Source organism: Heteronotia binoei, chromosome 2 (assembly GCF_032191835.1).
Source record: "Heteronotia binoei isolate CCM8104 ecotype False Entrance Well chromosome 2, APGP_CSIRO_Hbin_v1, whole genome shotgun sequence".
In the NCBI taxonomy this organism is placed as follows: domain Eukaryota; kingdom Metazoa; phylum Chordata; class Lepidosauria; order Squamata; family Gekkonidae; genus Heteronotia; species Heteronotia binoei.
The window spans coordinates 116484908-116506739 of record NC_083224.1 but is presented as its reverse complement, the minus strand read 5'-3'; the positions used below and the strand labels follow the sequence as shown (position 1 = coordinate 116506739).

Below are 21832 nucleotides of genomic sequence, written 5' to 3'. Positions count from 1 at the left end.
ATGGTATAGAATTCGTAGGCAACCTGGAATGATCTTCAAATGGAAAAAAAAAATGGAATAAATCCTGCATCAAATAGTTTGTACACAGTACAGATTCACTTTCATTGTATCTTGGCATTGACACAAATCCACATATTCAATGTGATAAATTATTACTGAAGTAAGCAAATCACCAAACTAAGAAACTATGGAATAGCTCTTGTTTCAGAAGTAAAATCAATAATTGTTCAAGACATCATTGTTGTGCTCAGCAGTACATGCCATTTTCATAAATCATTCACTTTCATTTTCATCAATCATACATTACAGCTGGAGAATGGAAACCTGTTGTTGGACATAGACGAAAATCTTGGTAGAGTCACTCAGGTAAGCTAATCTTCTGTAGAAGTAGATGAACGCATTACCAGTCTGTCAACTGGTGAATAAGAACCTAACTCCAGTTACTGCAAGTCCAAAACTAGGATTATTTGTGGAAATTCAGATGTTTGGTTACAATCCAAATTCATAATGTCAAAATTTTTACCATAAAAGCTAGTTTTTCAAGGAATAAGATGTCTATCAGGGCAATCCTATGAGTAACTCCACATAGGATTTCATTGGAGTGTTCAGAAATCCTCACTTGTATGTATCACAGGATCCACGGGTTGAACAGTTTCTGCCCATGGAATGTGATTCTTACCTACCTTATCCTGCTGCAGTCCAAAATGTTGCACCCCCTCCCCCCCGATTCTACTCTGGGGTCATTTTAGGCTACAGCCCAAATTCTTTTCATCAGTAGAAATGCTGTTGTAGCTCAAAGCCTCTTTGCAGAAACTTGTGTTTTCTGACCCCTAGTTCCAAGTGCATCAGTGATGAAAACTGGTTGGACTTCCCTAGTTATGTTTACAATACATAGAGGAAAGTACCAATGTTGTGCAAGGAGAAATATCAAAAGGCAAAGGCATGATAGACATTGAAAGAGAAGATGAAGGGGTTGGTTGAAAGAACTTCATGCCCAGGAGTAGGCAACCTTCTTGTCCTTTGTGCCAAAAAATTAGCTTTGTCTTCCTTTAAAGATGTTACTATGTCAACAAAAAAGCAGAGGGGTTAGGCACACTAGGAGCAAGCTGAGCCCCATTGTCCAGTACCTCAGGGGCTCACTTCAGACCCAATGGATTGCTGTGGGGGTGATGACAGGTAAAAAAAACTTTGTCATTTTCCATACCACTGGAATACTGCAAGCACTCTTGGGCTGCTTAGCCCTACATGACAAGCAAAATGTTTTGGCATGCACATGATCAGCACATGTGCTTTGCCTATCCAATTCTAGCAAACAACAGACCTTGTTTCCCAATGTGTCCTTTCCTTGCTAACAAATATAAAAGTAATTTTATTTTGCATTCTTTTTTTCTTTTTTTTTAATATAAAAGCTTTATTGGTGTAAAGTTCAAGGTACAAAGGTGGTAGTACATCAGCAGATGCATAGCATATACCAATATATAGTGAGGAAGTGGATACATACAATGTTAACCATTAAAAAACTAATTACAACAGTAGTTGGCATGACATTAATATAGCATGGTGTGAGTCATTAGGGTTTCTGCTGTCTTTTGAGACTTTATCAATAAAGGGACGCCATTTACACACGAAGTCCGAGGAAGCGGTCTGGGAGGAGCAACGAGGATCTAAGTCATAGGTGAGCTTATCTAAAACAAAATAATCCCATAGTTTCAGCCACCATGCCTGTCTCGAGGGAGGAGTTTGTTGCTTCCAAACCAGGGCAATTGCAAATTTAGCTGCCACGAACATATGTGAAATTAGTTCCTCCGCGTGCTCAGGAATGCGTGAGGTGCCTACAAGGTTCAGGAGAGCGTACTCCGGCGTGAAAGGTGGGGAGTATGAGGTGAGGGCATGTACTTCTTGGTAAATTAGCCTCCAAAAGCTTTGTATAACGGGGCAGAGCCACCAGGAGTGAAAGAATGTGCCTCTCTGGCCGCAGTTCTTAAAACAGAGGGGCGAAGTAGAGAAGGAGTGTGATAATTGCACCGGGGTCTTATACCAGCGCGTGAGAACTTTAATGGCTTGAAGTTGCACGTTCATTGCCTTCGTTTTATATATGGAAGAACTCCAAATAGCCTGCCACTGCTCTTTGGTTAGCTCGGTACCCAGATCTCGGTGCCAGGCCCCTTGATAGGAGTGTGGTTTTGTGTCAATGGAGTGAAGTAGCAGTTTGTAAATTTTCGATATCAAACCTTTAATAGGGGCTGAGTCATTAAACAATTTTTTTTCAAAATCACCAAGATGAATCCGCAAGGGAGGGCTAAAGAGATGAGTATCTAATAAATGTCTGAGTTGCATGTATTCAAACCAAGGAAGTCGAATTTCAGAGTTTGCCTCTAAGGTCACTTTATCTTTCAGTATCCCCTTGGAGAGGACATCAACAAAGCGAGTCAGCCGCAATTGTCTCCATTTTGAGAAAGAGTTTTTATACAAACCTGGAGTAAACCAGGGTTGGCCGACAAATGTGGCTAAGGGGGAAGTTGGAGGGGCTAGCAGATTGCAGTGTTTGCGCCAAACTTGTAGGAGAGAAGCTAGAAAGGGATTCGAGGAAAGAGAAGATTTAACTCGTCTAGAGACACCCCAGAGCTCCTCCTGAAAAGAAGAGGTCTTGAGATAAGAATTTTCAATTAGCTTCCAGTCCGCCACATAGGAAGGCCTGTAATATTTTATCAAGGTAGAGAGGATGATAGCATCGTGATATCTGGAGATGTCAGGGACCGCTAAGCCTCCCATCGACGTAGATCGCCTGCAAGACGCAAAGTTGAGCCTTGGTTTCCGGTGTTGCCATACAAATCCGTTCACTTGAGCCTGCCATTTATGTAGCAAAGGGGCCGGGATACATAAAGGGACAGCGCGTAAATAAAACACTATCTTAGGTAAGATCAAAGATTTTACTAGATAAATGCGTTCCAATAAAGTGAAAAATTTTTTGTCAGAGAGGGTTAGAAGGGAGTTGATAGAGTCAGAGATTTCAGTCTGGTTGATGGAAGAAAGGGTATCAAAATTTAGAGGGATGTGAACTCCGAGATGCTTCCAAGATTTTGTGACCCATTTGTATCTATAGTGTTTTCTGATAAAGGCGATAGAAGCAGAGGATAAAGAGATGGGATGTAGAAGGGATTTATCAAAATTTATAGTGAGGCCAGAAGCTGCAGCAAAATCAGACAAGTGAGAGTGGATTGCAGGGAGCGATGAGGAAGGGCTGGTAAGGTATAGAGTTATATCGTCTGCGAAGAGGCTTAGTTTAAAAGCTTTAGACATTACCGGGACGCCATAAATTCGAGAGTCATCCCTAATTTTAATAGCAAGGGGCTCAATTGCAAGAGCGAATAGGAGAGGTGAAAGAGGGCACCCTTGGCGAGTACCTCTGGACAATGTAAAGATGTCAGAGTTAAGATTATTAATCCATAGCAGGGCTGAAGGGGAGAGATAGAAGGAGTCTATAAGATTACGAAATTTGGGACCAAAATTCATTCTCTCAAGTAGGGAGTGGAGATACAGAGGCTCGACCGAGTCGAAGGCCTTCTCTATGTCTATAGATAAGATGCAGGCATCACGGATGGCCTTAGATTTGCAGTGGTGAATTAAATTCAGCATTTTTGGGGTGACGTCGGTTAGGTCATGATTAGGTTTTATTTTGCATTCTCATTCATTTAATGGTTTCCATTAAATGAAGCTGAGATGAAAGCAGAATCTTTTAATGGACGTTTTCATCAAAAGCTTTAAAAAAGGCTATATTAGCTAAATTAATTTTGATCAGCTTTGTTGTTTGCATGCTAATGCAACTTTCCTAATCTCTCCTCAGTTCATATTATATTTTCTTGACATCATTTCATAAATGTTCTTTAATTCATTATGGCTTGGATCATACGAAGTGTTCACAGAAAGTGCTTACAGAATATGGTCTTTCTTCACAGTCATCCTCACCCAGCAGCCTGTTACAGTCCAGAAAGAGCTGATGCCAGGTCTAAGGATCTGGGTGAACAAAAAGTCTTGCATCCCTGGTAGCAGTGATGTTGGGAAGGTGGACAAAATTGTTCTCTGGCTCTTCCTTCAAGGGTGCTTTGTAATGGCACAAAAATACCTGTTGACATTAAAGGGAGGAGCTATTTTACCCATATATTCCTCCTAACTGTAGTCACCTGCATTACATGGAATTTTGTCTATGTGGATCCACTGACCCCTGGCATCAGCTTCCCATAGGCCAACAAGATTAGGGTACATGGGGAAGAACTTGATTTGTGCTTTGTAGCATTCAACCTGATGCCATTACAATGACAGCACATCACATTTGCAAGCCAAGTGAAATTTTAAATATGCAAGGATACTTAAAGAAATAACCATCTTTGACAAGGTGACTGCTTTATTAATCATCCCACTAAGAATGCCAAGCTTGCAAGATGTAGTGTTTCACAAAGGAAAACTTACTTAAAAAGGCAACATTATTATTACCTTGTACTCTTTGCCCAGTACATGGATCTGCAGCATTCCAGCTTTGTTTTGGCAATTGAAGATTTTGTTGAAGGGTATGAAAAGCCTAGGAGATAATGTATCAGTGTTTCATAAACATGTTTAAAAGTAAGCTTGTTCAGAAGACTGACAAAATAATGGGCCAGTTCTAAATATTTTAGATGCCTACTGACTGCAAATCCTGCTCTGTTTCTGGATGTCCACACATAGGCAAAATGGAAGTAATGCTGGTCAGGAAGGCTTATGCTTTGGAAAGTTCAGTCCACTTATAGTAGATAGAATGATGTTGGCTTTTGCAGAGTGGGTTAATGGCTTGGGGGTGCTCATGGACCCAGCCTTGCTGTTTGAAAAGTAAATTGGTATAGTAGCCAAGAGTACCTGCCATCAACTACATCTGCTTCACAAATTCCTTCCTTCCTAGACACTGCTAGCCTGGCCACCGTAATCCATCCTTTTGGAATCTCACAGTTGCACTTCTGTAATGTGCTTTATAATGGGTTCCCCTTGAGAACAACTCAGAACCTATAGCTGGTTCAGAAAGTAGCCGGCTGCCTATTGTTTTAAAGCTACACTAGCTGCCAACTTATTTCTGAGTTCAATTTAAGGTGTTGGTTAGGACCATGTATCCACTGTGATCTTCAAGCTGCCACCTGCTACTTAGGGTGGCCCTCCTGGCATCAATGAAAGCCCTTTGTTATCATCAAATCTCCTGCCTTGCAGAATGGGCTGCCTGAACAGCTGAGATTTGCCATCTCTGGAGATGTTTAGTAAGCACTGCAAGGATACTGTATTTGTCAGGGCTTTTAATTGGAAGTAGGCTGCATGCATACTTTTTTAGAGCTAGAGGATAATTGGTGGGAGGAGTTATTGTATATTTTAAATATGAGTTTGTAAACTTCCTTGAGTCATGGGGGAAGTCAGGATACAATTTTTTGTAATAAATAAAAACATCTAGAACAAGGGCCAGTTGACAGATGATGTTAATATGATTAGATTTTATGTATTTTAAAATACCTGAAAGTCCAGTGCTAGATATCTTTGCAAGCCAAGAGATGACCAGTGAAGTTATTCTGTTACTATCATTCATTGATGACTGTTGGTCCCAAAGTTCCATAGTGCAGTGGTTTTCAACCTTTCAGCCTTTAACCTTAGATAGCCCCATTGAGCAGCAAGCACTGTCAGGAAGTGACAAGAAGAGAAGCCAGACTTGGAACCTACCTGTGCTCATGGCTGGCATGTGGGAGTAGGCAAGGTAGGCAGCTGCCTGGAGAGCCACCTCACCTATGGGTCACCTCTGGGTGCCCCCTCCCCCTGCCCTGCTGTTCTTGGCTTTCCAAGTCGCAGACTCAGGAAGCTGAGAGTGGCAGAATGGCCATCAGCATGTGCTCTCCTCCGAGCTGGGCTTCTCTCACAAGGAAAGGCCAGCTCAGAGGAGGACACACCCTGCCCAGCTGCTGCTGCCTTCAAGGTGAAGGCAGCTGCATGGAGCATTGGCGTGGCTTCTCCAAGCCAGGCTTTCCTTGCAAGGAAAGAGAGCACACTGAGCAGGCCCAGCTTGACCAGAGCCTGCCCAGCCCTCCTTCCGCATCACTGTGCCTGCTCTCCTTGTAGTACAGCAGCAGGGCAGGTGTGGGGGGCACTAGGTTGGTGCCCATCTGGGGCTCTGGAGGCCCTAGTGCTGGGCCTGCCTGTACTAAAAAAGGCATCTCTTGCCAAGTGACCTCACTTCATCATCGTGCTGTTTCTCTCAGTGTGCATACAAAGAGGAGTGTTAATGATGGAGCCCCTGGTCTCTCTATGCTTGCACACAAGTATCAGGTCCTTAAAAAAAACAGAATAAAAAATGCAACTGTGTAAGACTAACAGTCCAGCAGGTGGAGCATGACTACTGCCATACTGCATCCACAGCCAGAGCTGTGGCAGCTATCAGAGCTGTTGAGGTTATCTTTTAAAACACCCTACTTGAGGAAAAACGCTATCTAGAGCAGGGGTGGCCAAACCTGCTTAGCATAAGAGCCACACAGAATAAATGCCAGATATTTGAGAGCCACAAGACATGAACATCAGATGAGGGAAGGGAGGTGAGGAGAAAGGAAGGAAAATAGATGGGGGAGGGAAGGAGATGTGAAAAAAAGCAATTTTACCTTTAAATGCATTCTCCAAGCTGCCAGCTGGCTTGGCTTGGATAAGTGATTTAAAGAGACAAATGTCTTCTCCAAGTTGGCCGAAGGGGAGGTGGGGCTTTGAGAGCCAAACAATATATGTGAAAGAGCCACATGTGGTTCCCGAGCTGCAGTTTGGGCACCCTGATCTAGAAAATCTTAATTTAGGTGACTGGTAAAGGCCATAGAAATAGTGGGGATTGTTCTACAGTATGCTGGAAAATGCTCCCTTTAATGGAATTGCATTTCACTTGGTAAGGGAAAAGTAACCCCGGCAGTCTTTTGGGAAGGTTCTTTTCAAGAGCAGATATGTAAAACCATCATCGGGATATATTAGTCATTATAACTTCATGTCCTCATTTGGAAAGAGAGTTTTACAGGTAATCCTAGTTTCCTGAGGCCACAGATGTTGTACCCAGAAGAGACTATCTAAAGACTGATCTACTGTAAATACTCATTCTGTCTAAGGGCACATTCCCCACCTTGTGTAGTGAGTTTTGTGTTGTCTTTACTCATGGATATATATGGGAAAAGTAGGAACAGCCTCACAGGCACTTTCATCCTTTCTTTCCACTGTTCATATTTTTTTTCTTTAAGATGAGTGATAAATGTGACCTTCAGTAATATATCCATGCTGACAGCTGAAGCAAGCTGGATTAGTCTCTCCCCCCACCCCCGCTCTTCTAGTTTCAGTCTGAGTGAGGAGCTCCTCCTGCTGTTAGTGTCAGAACGTAGACATTTGCTTCTGACCAAGCTCTGGCACTGATCCACAAAAAAACTGCCCCTAGATACTTAGAAGAATGGGAATTCATGATAAATTAGAATTTTCCTTTTTCCTTCAGTGATGTTGCCAGCTGTTAAACTGTTATCTTGAACCTAAGAGAATGGTAAACTTTTCATGCAGGTTTTCCTCACAGATTATCAACTCAAATGTGGCTCAAAAACCCTAATAATTTAATACTGAATAATTATTCTGAGAGATTATTTTGATTATCGCTACAAGACTACCTTCTGTGTTGCTCAATAGAGAATGGGGGGAAGTCTGATGCTTTTAAATTTTCTTTACAGGCTGTTACCCAACTAGAGCTGTTTGGTGACATGTCCACTCCTCCTGATGTAACCTCTCCCCCTGTAAGTACTTCTGAGAAATATCCTCTCTTCTGATTTGCTAGTTTCAGTGGGCTTATTGTAGTGGCACAGTAATTCAGATATGCATGAGGAATGGTGCCCCGTACTGAATTGGAAATGATTTCATGGAAGAAACTGCAATCATTTTACCCAGTTTGAAGTATTTTCCCTGTGTCAAATTGCTCCTTACAGCTTTTCTAGCACAAATTTCTTACACCAATCCCCTGTGAAGCTATTAAAATCTCACAAGCTTAGACCTTTATTAGTATAAAGGAACAGGTAGTGTAGAAAAGCATATGTGTCTTCGGAGTTGGAAAGAATGCTTTCAATTTATTTAATATATTTAGAAAGTGTGTGAGATTTTCTTATCCAGTTTCTTATTCTGTTTCTACCTGCTGCTGTTTTATCCCAATGCTCTCTCATATCTGCATGTCTTGTTCTTCAGCAAGGAGAGGTCTTACTGGCAGCAAAAGCAGCTTCTGATATAGCACTTGTCTTTGGATACCATTCTATCTTTGCCTTATTTTGCAGACTCCTGCAACTCCAGGTGATGCCTTTATCCCATCTTCATCCCAGTCACTTCCTTCTAGTGCAGACATGTTTAGTTCTGTACCTTACAGCGCTGCTGCCGTACCCTCAGGTTAGTTATTTATATCAAGCTATAAAATATCAAACTAAGAAGCTCAGTTTGAATATGCATGGCTTTTAATGAGATGTATGTATATCATTTTGAACATCCAAAAATTTCAAAAATAGGCAATGATGGAGTAGCAGATAGAAGCTGGATCATCACACATGCATGTTCATCACTCAATGATGAGATTTTTGAAAAACCAGGTGATGAGTTGCATTTGTGAGGGAGGAGCTATCCCTGATAATTTTTTAAACAAAATATTTTTCAGTGGAATCAGTTCACACATTCAAACATCAGTCATCAAGTAATGTCACATACATGACTGAACCTATCCTGAGAAATGACACTTCCTAACCTTTTCCTATTCATGGCCTTGGTAGGTATCCTTGTGGAAACAAACTTTGCTTAGTATACCTCTACCTGTATGTAAGGTGAAAATAATAGCAGCCTTCCTTGTAGTGCTGCTGCGAGTGTTTTATTTTTTTGTTTTTTTTAAAAACCAGGTGATTCTGAGACATTGCAGTTGCAATACACCCAGTACAAATCTGTCAAAACCTGCTGCATCCTGCAGAAGATGCATTTCATTTTATTGGCACCCGCATACTCCTCTAATGCTAGGATTCTTCTGGTGATACAGCATGCTGTTCTATAGGAGCATCTTGCATCACTGGAAGGGCCCTTGCCCCTCCGTGGAACATGCAGTCACTAAAGTAATGAGATGGTTGGGTCCAACCCAATCTTTTTCTGAAGATGGCAAAGTACCAGTCCAGTGTTTCCAAATGGGGGGAGTGTTTTCCTCTGGAACTTTAGTAGCAATGCTGGATAAAAGTCTGAGGTTGGTAACATGATTTTTAGTGTTCTTAATTTACAAATGCAGCTGATTTATTTGTTTCCTTCATTTATAGTCCATCTTTTTCATAGAGACTCATAACGTTCTAACACTTTTTCTGAGTTTGATGCTCAGGGTATGTCAGTGGCTATGCATTTGTTCTCTATTAATTGAATTGTTCAGCAATTGGGCTTGGCTGACTTGAGTTTCTTTCCCCTAGTTGGGTTGTCTGTACTGAAGAAATAACAAAGTCTGTGTTTTTCTTTAAAAAAAACAACAAAGTGTATGTTAGCTAATTTTTATTTATGTACACCAAATGTCCACATAGTGCTCCTAGGCAAATTAAGTAAAATAAATTATGTATAGAATTAAAATATGCTTGTAGATTCATGTACCACATCCCTTGACCACAGAAGCCCCACAACCCTCTGCTTCTGAGATTTCAGTAGGCACTACCTACATGTTTGCAAATTTATCTACACAAGAATAACAATAGCTAGAAATGTTTTCCATTTCTTCCCCAGTTTAACCAACCCTTTTCTCACACTGTCAATTGGATGTAGTAACAGAATTCTTTGCAGGGCTTTTTTGGTAGAAAAAACCCAGCAGGAACTCATTTGCATGTTAGGCCACACCCTCTGATGCCAAGCCAGCCGGAACTGTGTTCCTGTGTGTTCCTGCTCAAAAAAAGCCCTGATCCTTTGTATGCTGTTCTTAGCTGTATTCCCCTGGAATATTTTTTAAAATTGTTTTGTTACCTCATAATTCTTGTGCAAAATTTGTTTAACAATGAGAACTACCTAGTAAATGAAATTTAATGAGATTCTGGGAGTCTGTGATAACAGAATTCTGAATTAATTTGACCTCTTCCTGACTTTATTTATTTATTTATTTTAGTATATTTCTATTCCGCCCATTCCCTGTAGGGCTCAGGGCAAAGTACAACATATGATAATACAATAAAAACATTCAATAAACAGACAACTCAACAGCACTCAGATTACCATGGTATCACATATTGCCCAGCCTTGCCGTCTCACATCATGTCAGTTTTTATTCCATTTCCTAGCACAGATGACAGTGCTGGCCGGGGAGGCCAACCAGATCAAGAATAGATGCCCGCAGCCTCAGCTAAAAGCCTGGCGGAACAGCTCTGTTTTACAGGCCCTATGGAAGGCTAATAAGCCAGGTAGGGCCCAGATCTCAATAGGGAGCTGATTCCAACAGGTCAGGGCCAGGACTGAAAAAGCCCTGGCCCTAGTTGAGGCAAGGCGGGCATCTCTTGGGCCAGGGATGGCCAACAGATATTGGGAGGCTGAACGTAATGACCTCCTGGGCATATATGGAAGGAGACGGTCCTGCAGGTATGTTGGTCCCAGGCCGCATAGGCTTTAAACATTAGAACTAAAACCTTAAAGCAGATCCAGTACTCAATGGGCAGCCAGTGCAGACTGCGGAGCGCCAGCCAAATGCCCACCCATGAAGGTGGTGCAGTCAGCAGGTGAGCTGCCGCACTCTGCACCCGCTGCAGTTTCCAGATCAGTCTCAAGGGTAAGCCAGCACAGATCGAGTTACAGTAGTCTAGTCTGGAAGTGACCATTGCATGGATCACTGCAGCCAGGTCCTGGAGGATAGATATGATGCTAGCTGCCTGATCTGCCAAAGATAACAAAAGGCAAACCTGGCAACCATCGTGATCTGGGCCTCCTGGAAACAGAGGCATCCAAGATAACTCCTAAGCTCTTCACCTGTTGGGCTGGCACCAATGTGGCACCGTCCAAAGCTTGGAGCTATGCAAATCTATAGGAGCATTTATTGAAAGCCAACTCAGAAAAGGTTAAAAATATATTTCCATAGCAGAAAAATGTCTCTACCATATGAGATTACTAACATCATTGTAGAGTAAACACTTCGTACTTTTTAAATCTTTGTATGGCAAAAAATAAAAATGTAGACAGACATTACACTGAAAGGGAAAAAATTAAAACATAATGCTATTTCAGTATACTTACAGTGCACTAAATTCAATTGACTTAAAAGTGTATAACTCTGCTTAGGATGGCATTGTTAGACAGCTTGCCATGGATTGGAAGGGGTGGGGGGGGGAATCCACTATATATGAAGTTGTAGGGAAGCTAACATTTTTGTAAACATAAAAATGTCTTAGGCTAAAGAAATGAAATTAAAACTGGTGCCATTGAAATATTCATATGAGGGCATCATACAAAATGTTTTTGCAAGCAAATGTCACCCTTTGGCTATGTTTGAAGGGGAAAAATCCTTTGAAGGAAAAGATACAATTCCTTTGAATGCATCCTCACCGCAATCATTCAGATCTTTTATCATCTTCACCAAATTTGAGGCTTCAGCTGAAGACTAAGCACATATGGCTGATGTTTGCTGTTAAGGTTAAAATTGCCGGTTACATCTGGGTGTTTTCCTGAGGGTAGAAACAACAGTTTGTTTCCATTGTATGATAAAGCTCTCATTCTGCAGATAGCATACCCTTATCTTTTTTTCTTTCCCACATCTCCCAGTTTGAAGAGAAACAATGTTATAACCTCGAGATCCTAGGACTTTGGCACTAGGAGAATTGTGTAATTCTCTCCCTTGTGCTATTTTTCCTCATAGAAATTTCCCTTTCCAAACTTATATTATCTTCACTGGAGAAAAAGAGATGGACATCTGAAGTGTCTTGTCTTTTTTCCCCATGTTAAAATAAAAGCAGATTGGGGATGGGATTTTCTATCAGGAAAATAATGTGGAGAAAAATGCTTCCTCTCATTCCTACCCCAAATGACTTTTTTTAAACATTTTAAAACACAGAAGATTCAGTCATGGCTCTGCCATGTAAAGTTTGTTTGGGCCTGAAAATCTTGTATTTATGGTTGGAAATGTCCTGGAGACCCTTTCTATCTCTCTGTTTGTGATAACTGGGGCTGTTGAAATCAAGGGACTAGAAAGTCTTCATCTAATAGAAATTAGAAAGGACCTGCAGATGTCTGCTCAGATGGCCCATTGAGTGACAAAGCTACCCCATGGCCTGCCAAGTTTCAAAATTTGCTTGTTAAGCTTTTAATGAAGGAATGGTTTGAGAACATTATGGGAAGAGGTGTTTTTAGATATAGTGAATTAAACATATATTGTCCCTTTTTAACAAAACTGATGAAAATGCAGGAATGCCACAAGAAGCTCCTGAGCTTCTCTCAGCAAAGGACAAGTATGCCCTGGTCTATGTGGGTGAGTACTATATGGGTGAGAAAAAAATGGACAGAGTCCAAGAGGAGAGGCAAAAATAATGTCTTGAGAACTTTTTTTCTTTCAGTTATGAAATAGAGAATACATCCCTATTAAGATGCACCTGGTCCAGGAATAAAAATAATATTAACATGCCTCTGTAGTGTTTGCCATCAGTCCAGTCATACTTTTAGTGGAGCTGTTAGTGTTTCAGCAGAAGAGATATCTAAAAAGTCCCTGTGATTCCTCATTTGTATATCTACACAACTTTCTTCCTTCGCTGCCCTGTTTTTTGCTATTCCTTTCTGAAATTATGCCCACTCTCTTTCCCCTGAAGGTTATGTTGCAATGGGAGCTGTCCTGCCCTCCTTCTGGGGACAACAACCACTTGTTCAACAACCACTAGCCATGGGTGCTCAGCCTCCAGTTGCTCAGGTGATGCAAGGAGGACAGTCAATTGCATGGGGACAACCTGGGATATTTTCTCCCACCCAGCAACCATGGCCATCTGTAGCTGGTCAATTTCAGCCTGCTGCCTTCATGCCAACACAAACTGTTTTGCCTTTACAAGCAGCCATGTTTCAAGGTACCGTTGCTCCCATTGCTACTATTCCACCTACAAGTGATTCCACCAGAGCAAGTCCACAGACAGATAGACCTAGGCAAAAGGCAGGAAAAGAAATATTTAAAGATTTCCAGATGGCTCAGCCTCCGCCAGTGCCATCACGAAAACCAGATCAGCCTTCCCTCAATTGTACCTCAGAGGCCTTCTCCAGTTACTTTAACAAAGTTGGGATGGCACAGGAAGCAGATGATTGTGATGACTTTGACATCTCTCAGTTAAATTTGACTCCTGTGACTTCTACAACACCATCAACGAACTCACGTGAGTACACCCATTTTTTTCTCCTGTAACTTTCTACAAAATGTTTCCCTTTCCTGAGCTGTAGCCATATAGAGCACAGGCATGATCATAAGAGCCCTTGTATATAATTTAAAAATAAATATATTAAGTGTCTTTGAAGCTGAGAAAATATGAAATTAAGGATAACCATACCAAACCCCATGGAAATCTGCTATTATAGATATCACTTTATGGAATTTAATTTTTGAAAGACAGTGTAATAAGCATAAAAACTATCTGCCCTGATTGATTTTTTAGGCATCAAGAGCTTGTATTTTCATAAGTTTTCCTATGTCTTAGAGAACTTTGTAGTGACATGCTCTGTTTTTTTTTCTTGTGGATGTTACCTGTGGTACAATGGGGGCTTGATGATTTTGGTTTAATAATTAATCAGCCTACACAATCATTGTGATAACATTGTTGCAAAAACATTTTGTGTGAATTGACCCTAAATTTAGGCTTTTTGTCTTTGAACTGCTGATAATGGAATTTTCATGCAAGACAATGACATTTTTCTTTGTAGTCTAAGCTTAGACACTTTGGAAAGACTTTGGTTTGAAGCTGTAACGGTTATTTGTTCTGAGTCATCATCACTGCACTGTTACAACTTTACCTAACTGCGTTTTCTCTGACAGGAGATATTAAGTGTACCACTACTAACCAAACCATTTCTGATTCACAGTTCAGATAATGGAAGTGTGTGTCAGTGAGCATCAGATGTTTTTTAAGAGGAACACATTCCAATTGTATTAATATTTAGAAAAACTGTGTGACTGTCAGGTCAACATTAATAGTCTCACTATGCAGTTGTAGCACAACGTAATTATAAAAAGAAAATTGACCAAGCGATTGCTTCGTTGACATATTTATCGTACTATGTGAGTGATGTGGTTGCTCAGTATTTGCAAACAAATTTGAAATAACACAGTTGGCAAGCAGTGATCAGGACCACAGAGGCCCACACAGTCTTCGCCAACAAAACTTCAGCAGGTGCTAAGAGGACATTTAAGAAACATTTAGGATTGACACAATTTCTTACTGTTGTCTTTAGCTCCCACTCCTGCCCCTAGACAAAGTTCTCCATCCAAATCCTCAGCATCTCACACCAGTGACCCCACTGCAGAGGACCTCTTTGAAGAGGGCTTTGAAAGTCCAAGCAAAAGCGAAGAACAGGAAGCGGTGAGTGGTGCTACCTCCAAACATTAACCCAGAAGTTAATGAGAGTTATAGTTTATTTCTATACTTACAGTCTGATTCAGTTCCCTTTAAGCTGTTCCACTGAAAATGTTTTAATAGTTGCAGCCTTAATCTTATACAATTTTATTTTGAAAATCTGTTAAATTAATATTAGTGCCAACAGATTTTCAATATAAAATTGTGTAAGATTTAGGCTGCAGCTATTAGAACATTTTCAGTGGAACAATTTAAGAGGAACTGAATTAGACTGTAAGTATAGAAATTTTCCCAGCTCTTGCCCAAAGAAATAGAATACAATGTGAGGATGAAAAAATCTCAAAGTAAGTTATAGAAATAAAACCTTGTTAGTTACATTGAATCTGCCACCAGCTGTCAAAAATAAATAAATAAACTCAGTAGCTTTCATTTTATTTCCCTTTCAAAAGAATTGGGGGGAAATATGACCCAAATATTGTTAGAATGTATAATTTTTTAAAAAATACAAATGGGTGGGTATGAAACACTGCAGGTCATTTGAATGTGTTAGAATTGAAGAATTTATGGAACATGGAGTTGTAGAAAATTGAAACCAATGTTATATCATTTTTTTCACTCTTATGGGTCACTTTGGGGCCATTTTTTGCTGAATCATTAAGCGTTTATACCTGCATACCAATAGTTTCATGGAGTCAAGGGGCTTACTTTTGCTATCTTTCACTCTGGTGTGAGAAATTACTAAGGATATATACTCACAGTTGTCCTCACTTTTCTCCCTTGGCCTATCACAGCAGAGCAAGGCAGAGGTATGGTTTTCACAGAATGGAATGTGCCTTTGGCCCCCACAACCCTCAGAATGTTCTCTTGGCTGCTTACATCTAATATAAATTAAGGAAAGAAAATTTTTTAAAACTCTCTCTCCACACTCTAATTTCATCCTCCACTTTACCTACTATCACAGAAATATGCTTATAATTTAAAACTATTTCTGACTTTGGAATGATGTGCTACTGAAGCAAAATTACATAAATTAAAATGGAACGCACTACACAAATTAGCTTATCACTGTGATCTACATTCTAACTTATTCAATCTATTTATGTATTCCTATCTGTTATAATTCTCTATTTAAATGCTCTTTCCTTGTCTATTAGTGTGTGTCTGCACCTCTTAGTAGTGGCAGGATTTGGGAAGAGGAGCTATAAATTAGATTTAAAAACCAAAAACATTGTATGACACAAAATGATCCTTTGATGATGCCACAGCTGTATCTTCAAAATTAAACAGGATATAAGGGACGGGAAAGGCACAGATTATTATGCTCATCATAATACAAGAGTACTAGAGATAAAAGGCATCCCATCAGTGTTGGAAAATCAAACACAGAGCAGTGGGTGATGCCAGTGAGAAGAAATGTAGTTGATTAGTTTAATTTTACCACTTAAGCTAAATGACACAAGTATTAAACTACCATAACTCTTGTCAGGAGACAATAACAGCATGATGTTACATATGACTGTGATAGTTTAGCTCTGCCATTTCAGCCCAAGAATAGAGCCAGTTTTGATCCTTCAAGATTGCTGCCCCTTGGCATGTTAAATGCAAGGGAATGGTGACATTTTAGGACATACTGCCTAGATACCTTCAGAGCATGGCATTTTCGCTTACATCATGTGAGGCTTCTGTATAACCTTTTGGGCCAAAAAAAATGTTTTAAATTAATTTGGTACTGTAGGGGAAAATGAGTAATCCATCTACAAGCAGGCTAATGTACACAAAACCTGGTTTTATTGTGTTAGATTTCAGTTTACTTTTACTCGCGGCTTCGGTCTTTCAACAGACTGTATATGGGTACACCTAGATTGTTTTGCATCACCAGAAAAAAGTGTAGGTTGGATTATGTTGTAACACAAACAGTCAGACTCTGACCATGGCAGCTGTTTCACATAATGGCTCACTACAAACTACAACTCCTAAATGTGCAAGTGTAAAACACATCCACACACAAGGCACTTTGGAATAGAAAACTGTGATTCAGAAAAACTCTCCCCCAGTTAGCTTTGTTACCCTACCCAGGGGACTTAGTTCTAGAACTATTTCTCATAGTATTACTGTTATCAATAGTATTCACAGTGAAGTGCAACCATAAGATGAAAATAATCTCTGCCTTTGTTTCAGTTTCTGTTGTTGAGAAAAAAGATGTTATGTTCTTATATTCTAGCCTGATGGATCTCAGGCCTCATCCAACAGTGATCCATTTGGTGAGCCCATTGGTGAAACTGTAAGTCCACAGGGCGATAGCTAGATAGCGCAGGTTGGGGTAGGTATCTGGCCTTTTCTCTCTCATAGTTTTGAGCTATTCACTCTCACTATTGCCTGCCATCATTTACATGCATGTTTTATATATACATCTATTCTTCTTCTCACTTCACTATCTTTCACCCTCACTGATGTATCACTAGTCATTAACACTATTTTTAAGTGGTGCATATTACAGACTTGTTTTGGAATAACAGTACAGTCTTGGGGGCAGGGAATATATATTACTGTGAATATACTGCAAAATTAAAGATTGTCAACATTTATTGCAAAAACTATCAATTCTATTTGACAGTCTCCACTGTCTGACAATCATACTTAACATTTCATATATATGTATGTAAGCATTTCATCCATTTGCAGAATAAACTGCAATGCAGCAGGCTCTATTCATTTTGAACTGTAATGGCAATATCAATGAACCACTTTTCTTATGAAAGTGAATTAACCATTAAAAAGATAGAAATGTGCCTTTCCATCCTAAGCCTGCATCAATGGGAAAATTTAATATCTAGTGGGCTAATAAAAATATTACACTATATCACTGATTAATGGATTGTTAATTCAGACAGTAGGCATACTTCTACTATTTAAAAATATACCATCACACAATTTGCTTTAACCAGTGCTTTCATTAATATCAGCACACACTGCATGTTGTGGGTGATAATAGATGTTTTGTGAAGGTGACTGGCTATTTTTATTGTGGCATGTATGTCCTGTCAAAAGGATCATTTTAAACATTACCATCTCATTGCAGTATATTCTAGTGCTGCCATATGAAAAATGTTCCCTTTGTTATACTGTTCTATGGATTGAATTAAGTTTGTGTACTGTGTTATCTATTGCTCCTCTCTTCATGTATGTAACATCTGAGACAAATTAATAAAAACTGATTATTTATATTTGATGCATAATACAGCAACAGGGTTTTTTTAAAGACTTTTAGGAATTGTCCCCACTTTTGCAGATAATCTGGGTTCTCCCATCCTGGCAACTTGAATGAACCAAACACATCCCCTTCCTCTCATAATCTTTTATTCTTAAGAGACACAGATCACCTTGTAAATTACATCAGTACTGCCATTCCTAAAGTCTATGCCATCCTACATCATTGCCCAGTCAGGATCAATTTTTTAGCCAGCTGTTTTTCCTACTAGCTACAGGTAACTTAAAACAATCAATTTGCTTAGGCATTTGTTCCCAACATGCTTCAATTTTCCCTTCTGGTGATCCCAGATCTAGGGGCCCCAACTTGCCCCTTCAGCACTGCTACTGAATTCACATGACTCCAGATATCTCTTCCCAGGCAATTTTGACTATGTCTACAGCAGTAGGAGTCAGACTTATTTTCTCTCTGTTTTTGTTAACAATTCCAAACATACTGCATTGTCTTTTTTAGTAGCAGCTATTAATTTCTTTGCAGGGAGGGGGCAGTACAAAAAAAGCAACAAGGTTTTGCATAACTAACATGTCTTCCCTGCGAACTGCCCTGTACCCCAATTTTCCTACTATTTTGAACCTTACTAATGTTCACCTTGTATTTGAATTATTTCATATCATCCTGTGTCATATGAGCATTATAATAATTTAAAGGTAGCATTTAGCAGATGTCCTCAGTTTTGTTTCATTGTTTGCATTGTTGCCTCTGCCCCAAATTCTTCAGATGAAGAGAATTCATTCATGCTTAAGATAGTGTAATATACTTCAATACATGATTAATTGGCATTATATGGGATACAAACCTTCTTATTCCATAGTAATATGGCATTTGTTTGAGGGGGAAAAATGCATATTTGATCTCTCTGAAGAAGGCTTAGATGAACAGGTAAAACCTGTATTTTCAAAGTCTAGTAGCTTTGTTAGGGATGTTTTAAAAATAATCAAGATCTTGAAATTAACCCCCCCACACACACACACAAATTCCTTATGTTCTGTAAGATCATTTACTGAATTCCTTCAGCATGATCATAGTGTTCCAAAATGTACAATGATGGGTCTCAAAGTTACCTAGTCTTTGTTATCTTTATAATCAGTAGAATGTGCATACAATGTTTATGCTTTATTGTCAATGCACAGTGAAGCATGGTTTGATATTTATTAAGTGTTTTTCAAGGAATCTTTATACATACAGAAGTGCTAGCAGCAGAAAAGTGAGAGCCACAAAAGAAGAAAACTTGTGCAGTGGCTGAAGAGAAAGAATGAGGGGAACAATGTCTCTCTTCCATTGAGAGAAAGCTAAATATTTTTGGAGGGTGGGTAGAAGAACAGCAACCTACCTTATTGTTTTCATTTTTGCTTACAGATTTTGCTTGTTGTTCTCTTTCAAAAGCATATTTTCCAAAGTAGTGAAGAAAAGGAGGCATTTGTTCAAAAGTATACTATACATAATTTCCTTATCCATCAAATCGTTTTGATAGTAGGAAAGATTTTCAGGTTGTGTTATTTATAAATTAACACAAAAGGCTGATCAACCACCAACAATGACCTGTTACAAACCATCAGTGCCTTTTTGCACAGGTCTTCTGCTGGTTGTCACCAAGAGGGCTGCACCTTCAATCTGAAAAGAACTGGCCAAGATAAAAGTTTAAAATTATTTCCTACGATGATGATGGTAGTTAATTTCCCCTCCTACAGAGAAGCAGCTGGGTCTGTCACATGTAAGCTGGACTGGGTTTATTAAATCTAGTTGAAGGAACTGTAGATGTTAATATAGCCTATAATCCATCTCCAGAGCATGGTGCACTATGAAGAAATATATATATCAAACAATGTGGGATGATTTTTCTTTCATAATAAGGCCAGTATCTAAAGACTGAAACTGAGAAATCGGGGGGCGGGAGGGGGACACAAAAGAGGCCACATCTATTTTCAATACCCATTACCTTTGTTTCAGAAATTATACCAACATTTGAGTCCCCTTTGGTTCATTTTGGACAACCAAAACTAGTCTTGGACTGGTTGTTGTTGAGCTAAATTGGTCCTAATTTGTTGTTAGTATACATTGTGCAAAATGTACTGCAGACTAAATCGTGGGTGAATAAAAAGGTTTTCTCCTGATTCACTATCAAACTTGTCCACCTCAGTCCTCCTACCTTTTCTGATAGAGGGTTGTCATGTAGCCTGTCAGTTGCACTTGACTTGGGAGTCAGAAGTTGTGAAGGTCTTATCTGAATGGCAGAAATGCACAAGAGTGAACAAAAGTGCATGTATGGTAGCAAGCAGATCCTGCTCTCCCTTTCATTTAAGCCCACAGTGAGATCTGCCAACTCCAGGTGATACTCAGCAAGACTTTCTATACTTTCTTCAGTTTAAGAAAGGGCTATGGATCTTCTTGAACTTGTGCCAAGCTTCTCTAACTGAGTGACCCTCTCCCCTTCCTACCCAGTTCAGATCTAGGGAGAAAGGATAGTGCTTGCTTGAGGAAGCCACAGTTTTGGTAGTGAAGACATTTATGATGTTTAACTAGCAAAATTATTGTTTTATTTATTTAGGCGATTTTTCCAGTTTTTCGTCTAAGACATAGCACCCACAATAGCTTACAGAATGACAATATAAACAACCATATCTGGCAATAAAATACAACAAATAGTTAGATTTCATAAAATAATGGGTGAATGCTCTGTGCAGATTCAAGAAATACTACCTTCTTGTGAATTAATTGTTGTTGTTGTTGTTTTAATTGTTATATATTGTTAATTGAGGGTTTTAGGATTTTATTGAAGTTTTTATATGTATACATGTTGTAACCTGCCCTGAGCCTGCCTTGGTGGGATTGGCGGGATAGAAACTCCAGAAATAAAATAAATAACAAATAAACAAGACTTTATCTGGTGTCTAAAAATTATAAAAGAGGTCCCTGGCAAATTTGACTGAAGAAAAGGAGTTTCGTAATTGCGAGTGCAGAAAAGGCCCTCTCTATAATACATAAAACCTTTGAAGGTGGAAGCATAAGCAGAAGTGCTTTAGATCCAGTGCTTTACTGGCAAACAGGTTCATGTTAGAACATGCTATAGGCTACCTAGTCTCTAGTTCACCAATTTATAGAACCAGACTGAATGCCCAGTTTTAAGTCCAAGGAAACATAGTAAAAAAATAGTTTTGACATACCAGTGAGAACAAGGTTAGTGCTGTGGAGGAATAAGCATTAGTATCAAATGGTAGGAGAACACAGGGAAAAAAATTAAGCCAAATAAGCAAAGTCTGTATTCTAAGATGCTATACAACATAACTATAAATTGCTTTATAATGTCAATAATGTTCAAATATGCATACTAAGAAGACAGACAGAAATACACTAAATATATTATCGCAAAAGTCCCTTACAGTTCATGAATAGGAAATATTCTTAGAGTAAAGGACATCTGAATGGTAGTAATCCTGTGAAGCAATTCTTGAAAAGAAGACTCCATTGCCATGTGCAAATTTCTCAAGAAGAAACAGCAAGGGCTTCCCAAATGGATGTGTAATATGCAATTTAATTTTAAAGAGATAATCTTAATATATCCAAATGGAGTAAGTTCAATATGCAGTACCGCATGACTTCTGAATAGACATGCGTTTCAGGAACAAAGCCCTTCCTCAGGCTGCTATTCTTCAGGAAAAGATTTACCTCTTACATCCAAATTTTTGCTTTATGAGGACCCAATTGTGAAATTTACACCAACATAGCTCATACAGTTCAAGACCTCGGCACCATCTGTCCTGAGGAATAAGCATTTTATTATTCAGCATTAAGACCAATATGAAGATATTCTTTAGAAACGTAGCAGTTATCTATTAAAAAAATAACTTTCAAGTTTCGGTATGAAAACATGATACAGGTTCCTTTACTACTAATGCACCACCAGTCCTCTCAGCCTTTGTGGAAAGTGCCATTAAGTCACAGCTGACTTATGGAGACCCTGTTGGGTTTTCAAGGCAAGAGAAGTTTAGAG

The 21832-nt window shown here is 39.4% G+C and overlaps 1 protein-coding gene across 1 annotated transcript in view; it reads left to right on the top strand.

Moving 5' to 3' along the window:
* The window catches only part of DAB1 (DAB adaptor protein 1), a 399996-nt gene that overhangs the window by 372651 nt on the left and 5513 nt on the right, over positions 1–21832 (top strand). The window contains exons 10-15 of the mRNA XM_060231888.1: positions 310–366; positions 7740–7802; positions 8331–8439; positions 12837–13385; positions 14455–14582; positions 16798–16896. Coding sequence (XP_060087871.1) covers positions 310–366; positions 7740–7802; positions 8331–8439; positions 12837–13385; positions 14455–14582; positions 16798–16881 — 990 coding nt within the window. The 3' untranslated portion in view covers positions 16882–16896. The remainder of the gene's footprint in view (positions 1–309; positions 367–7739; positions 7803–8330; positions 8440–12836; positions 13386–14454; positions 14583–16797; positions 16897–21832) is intronic.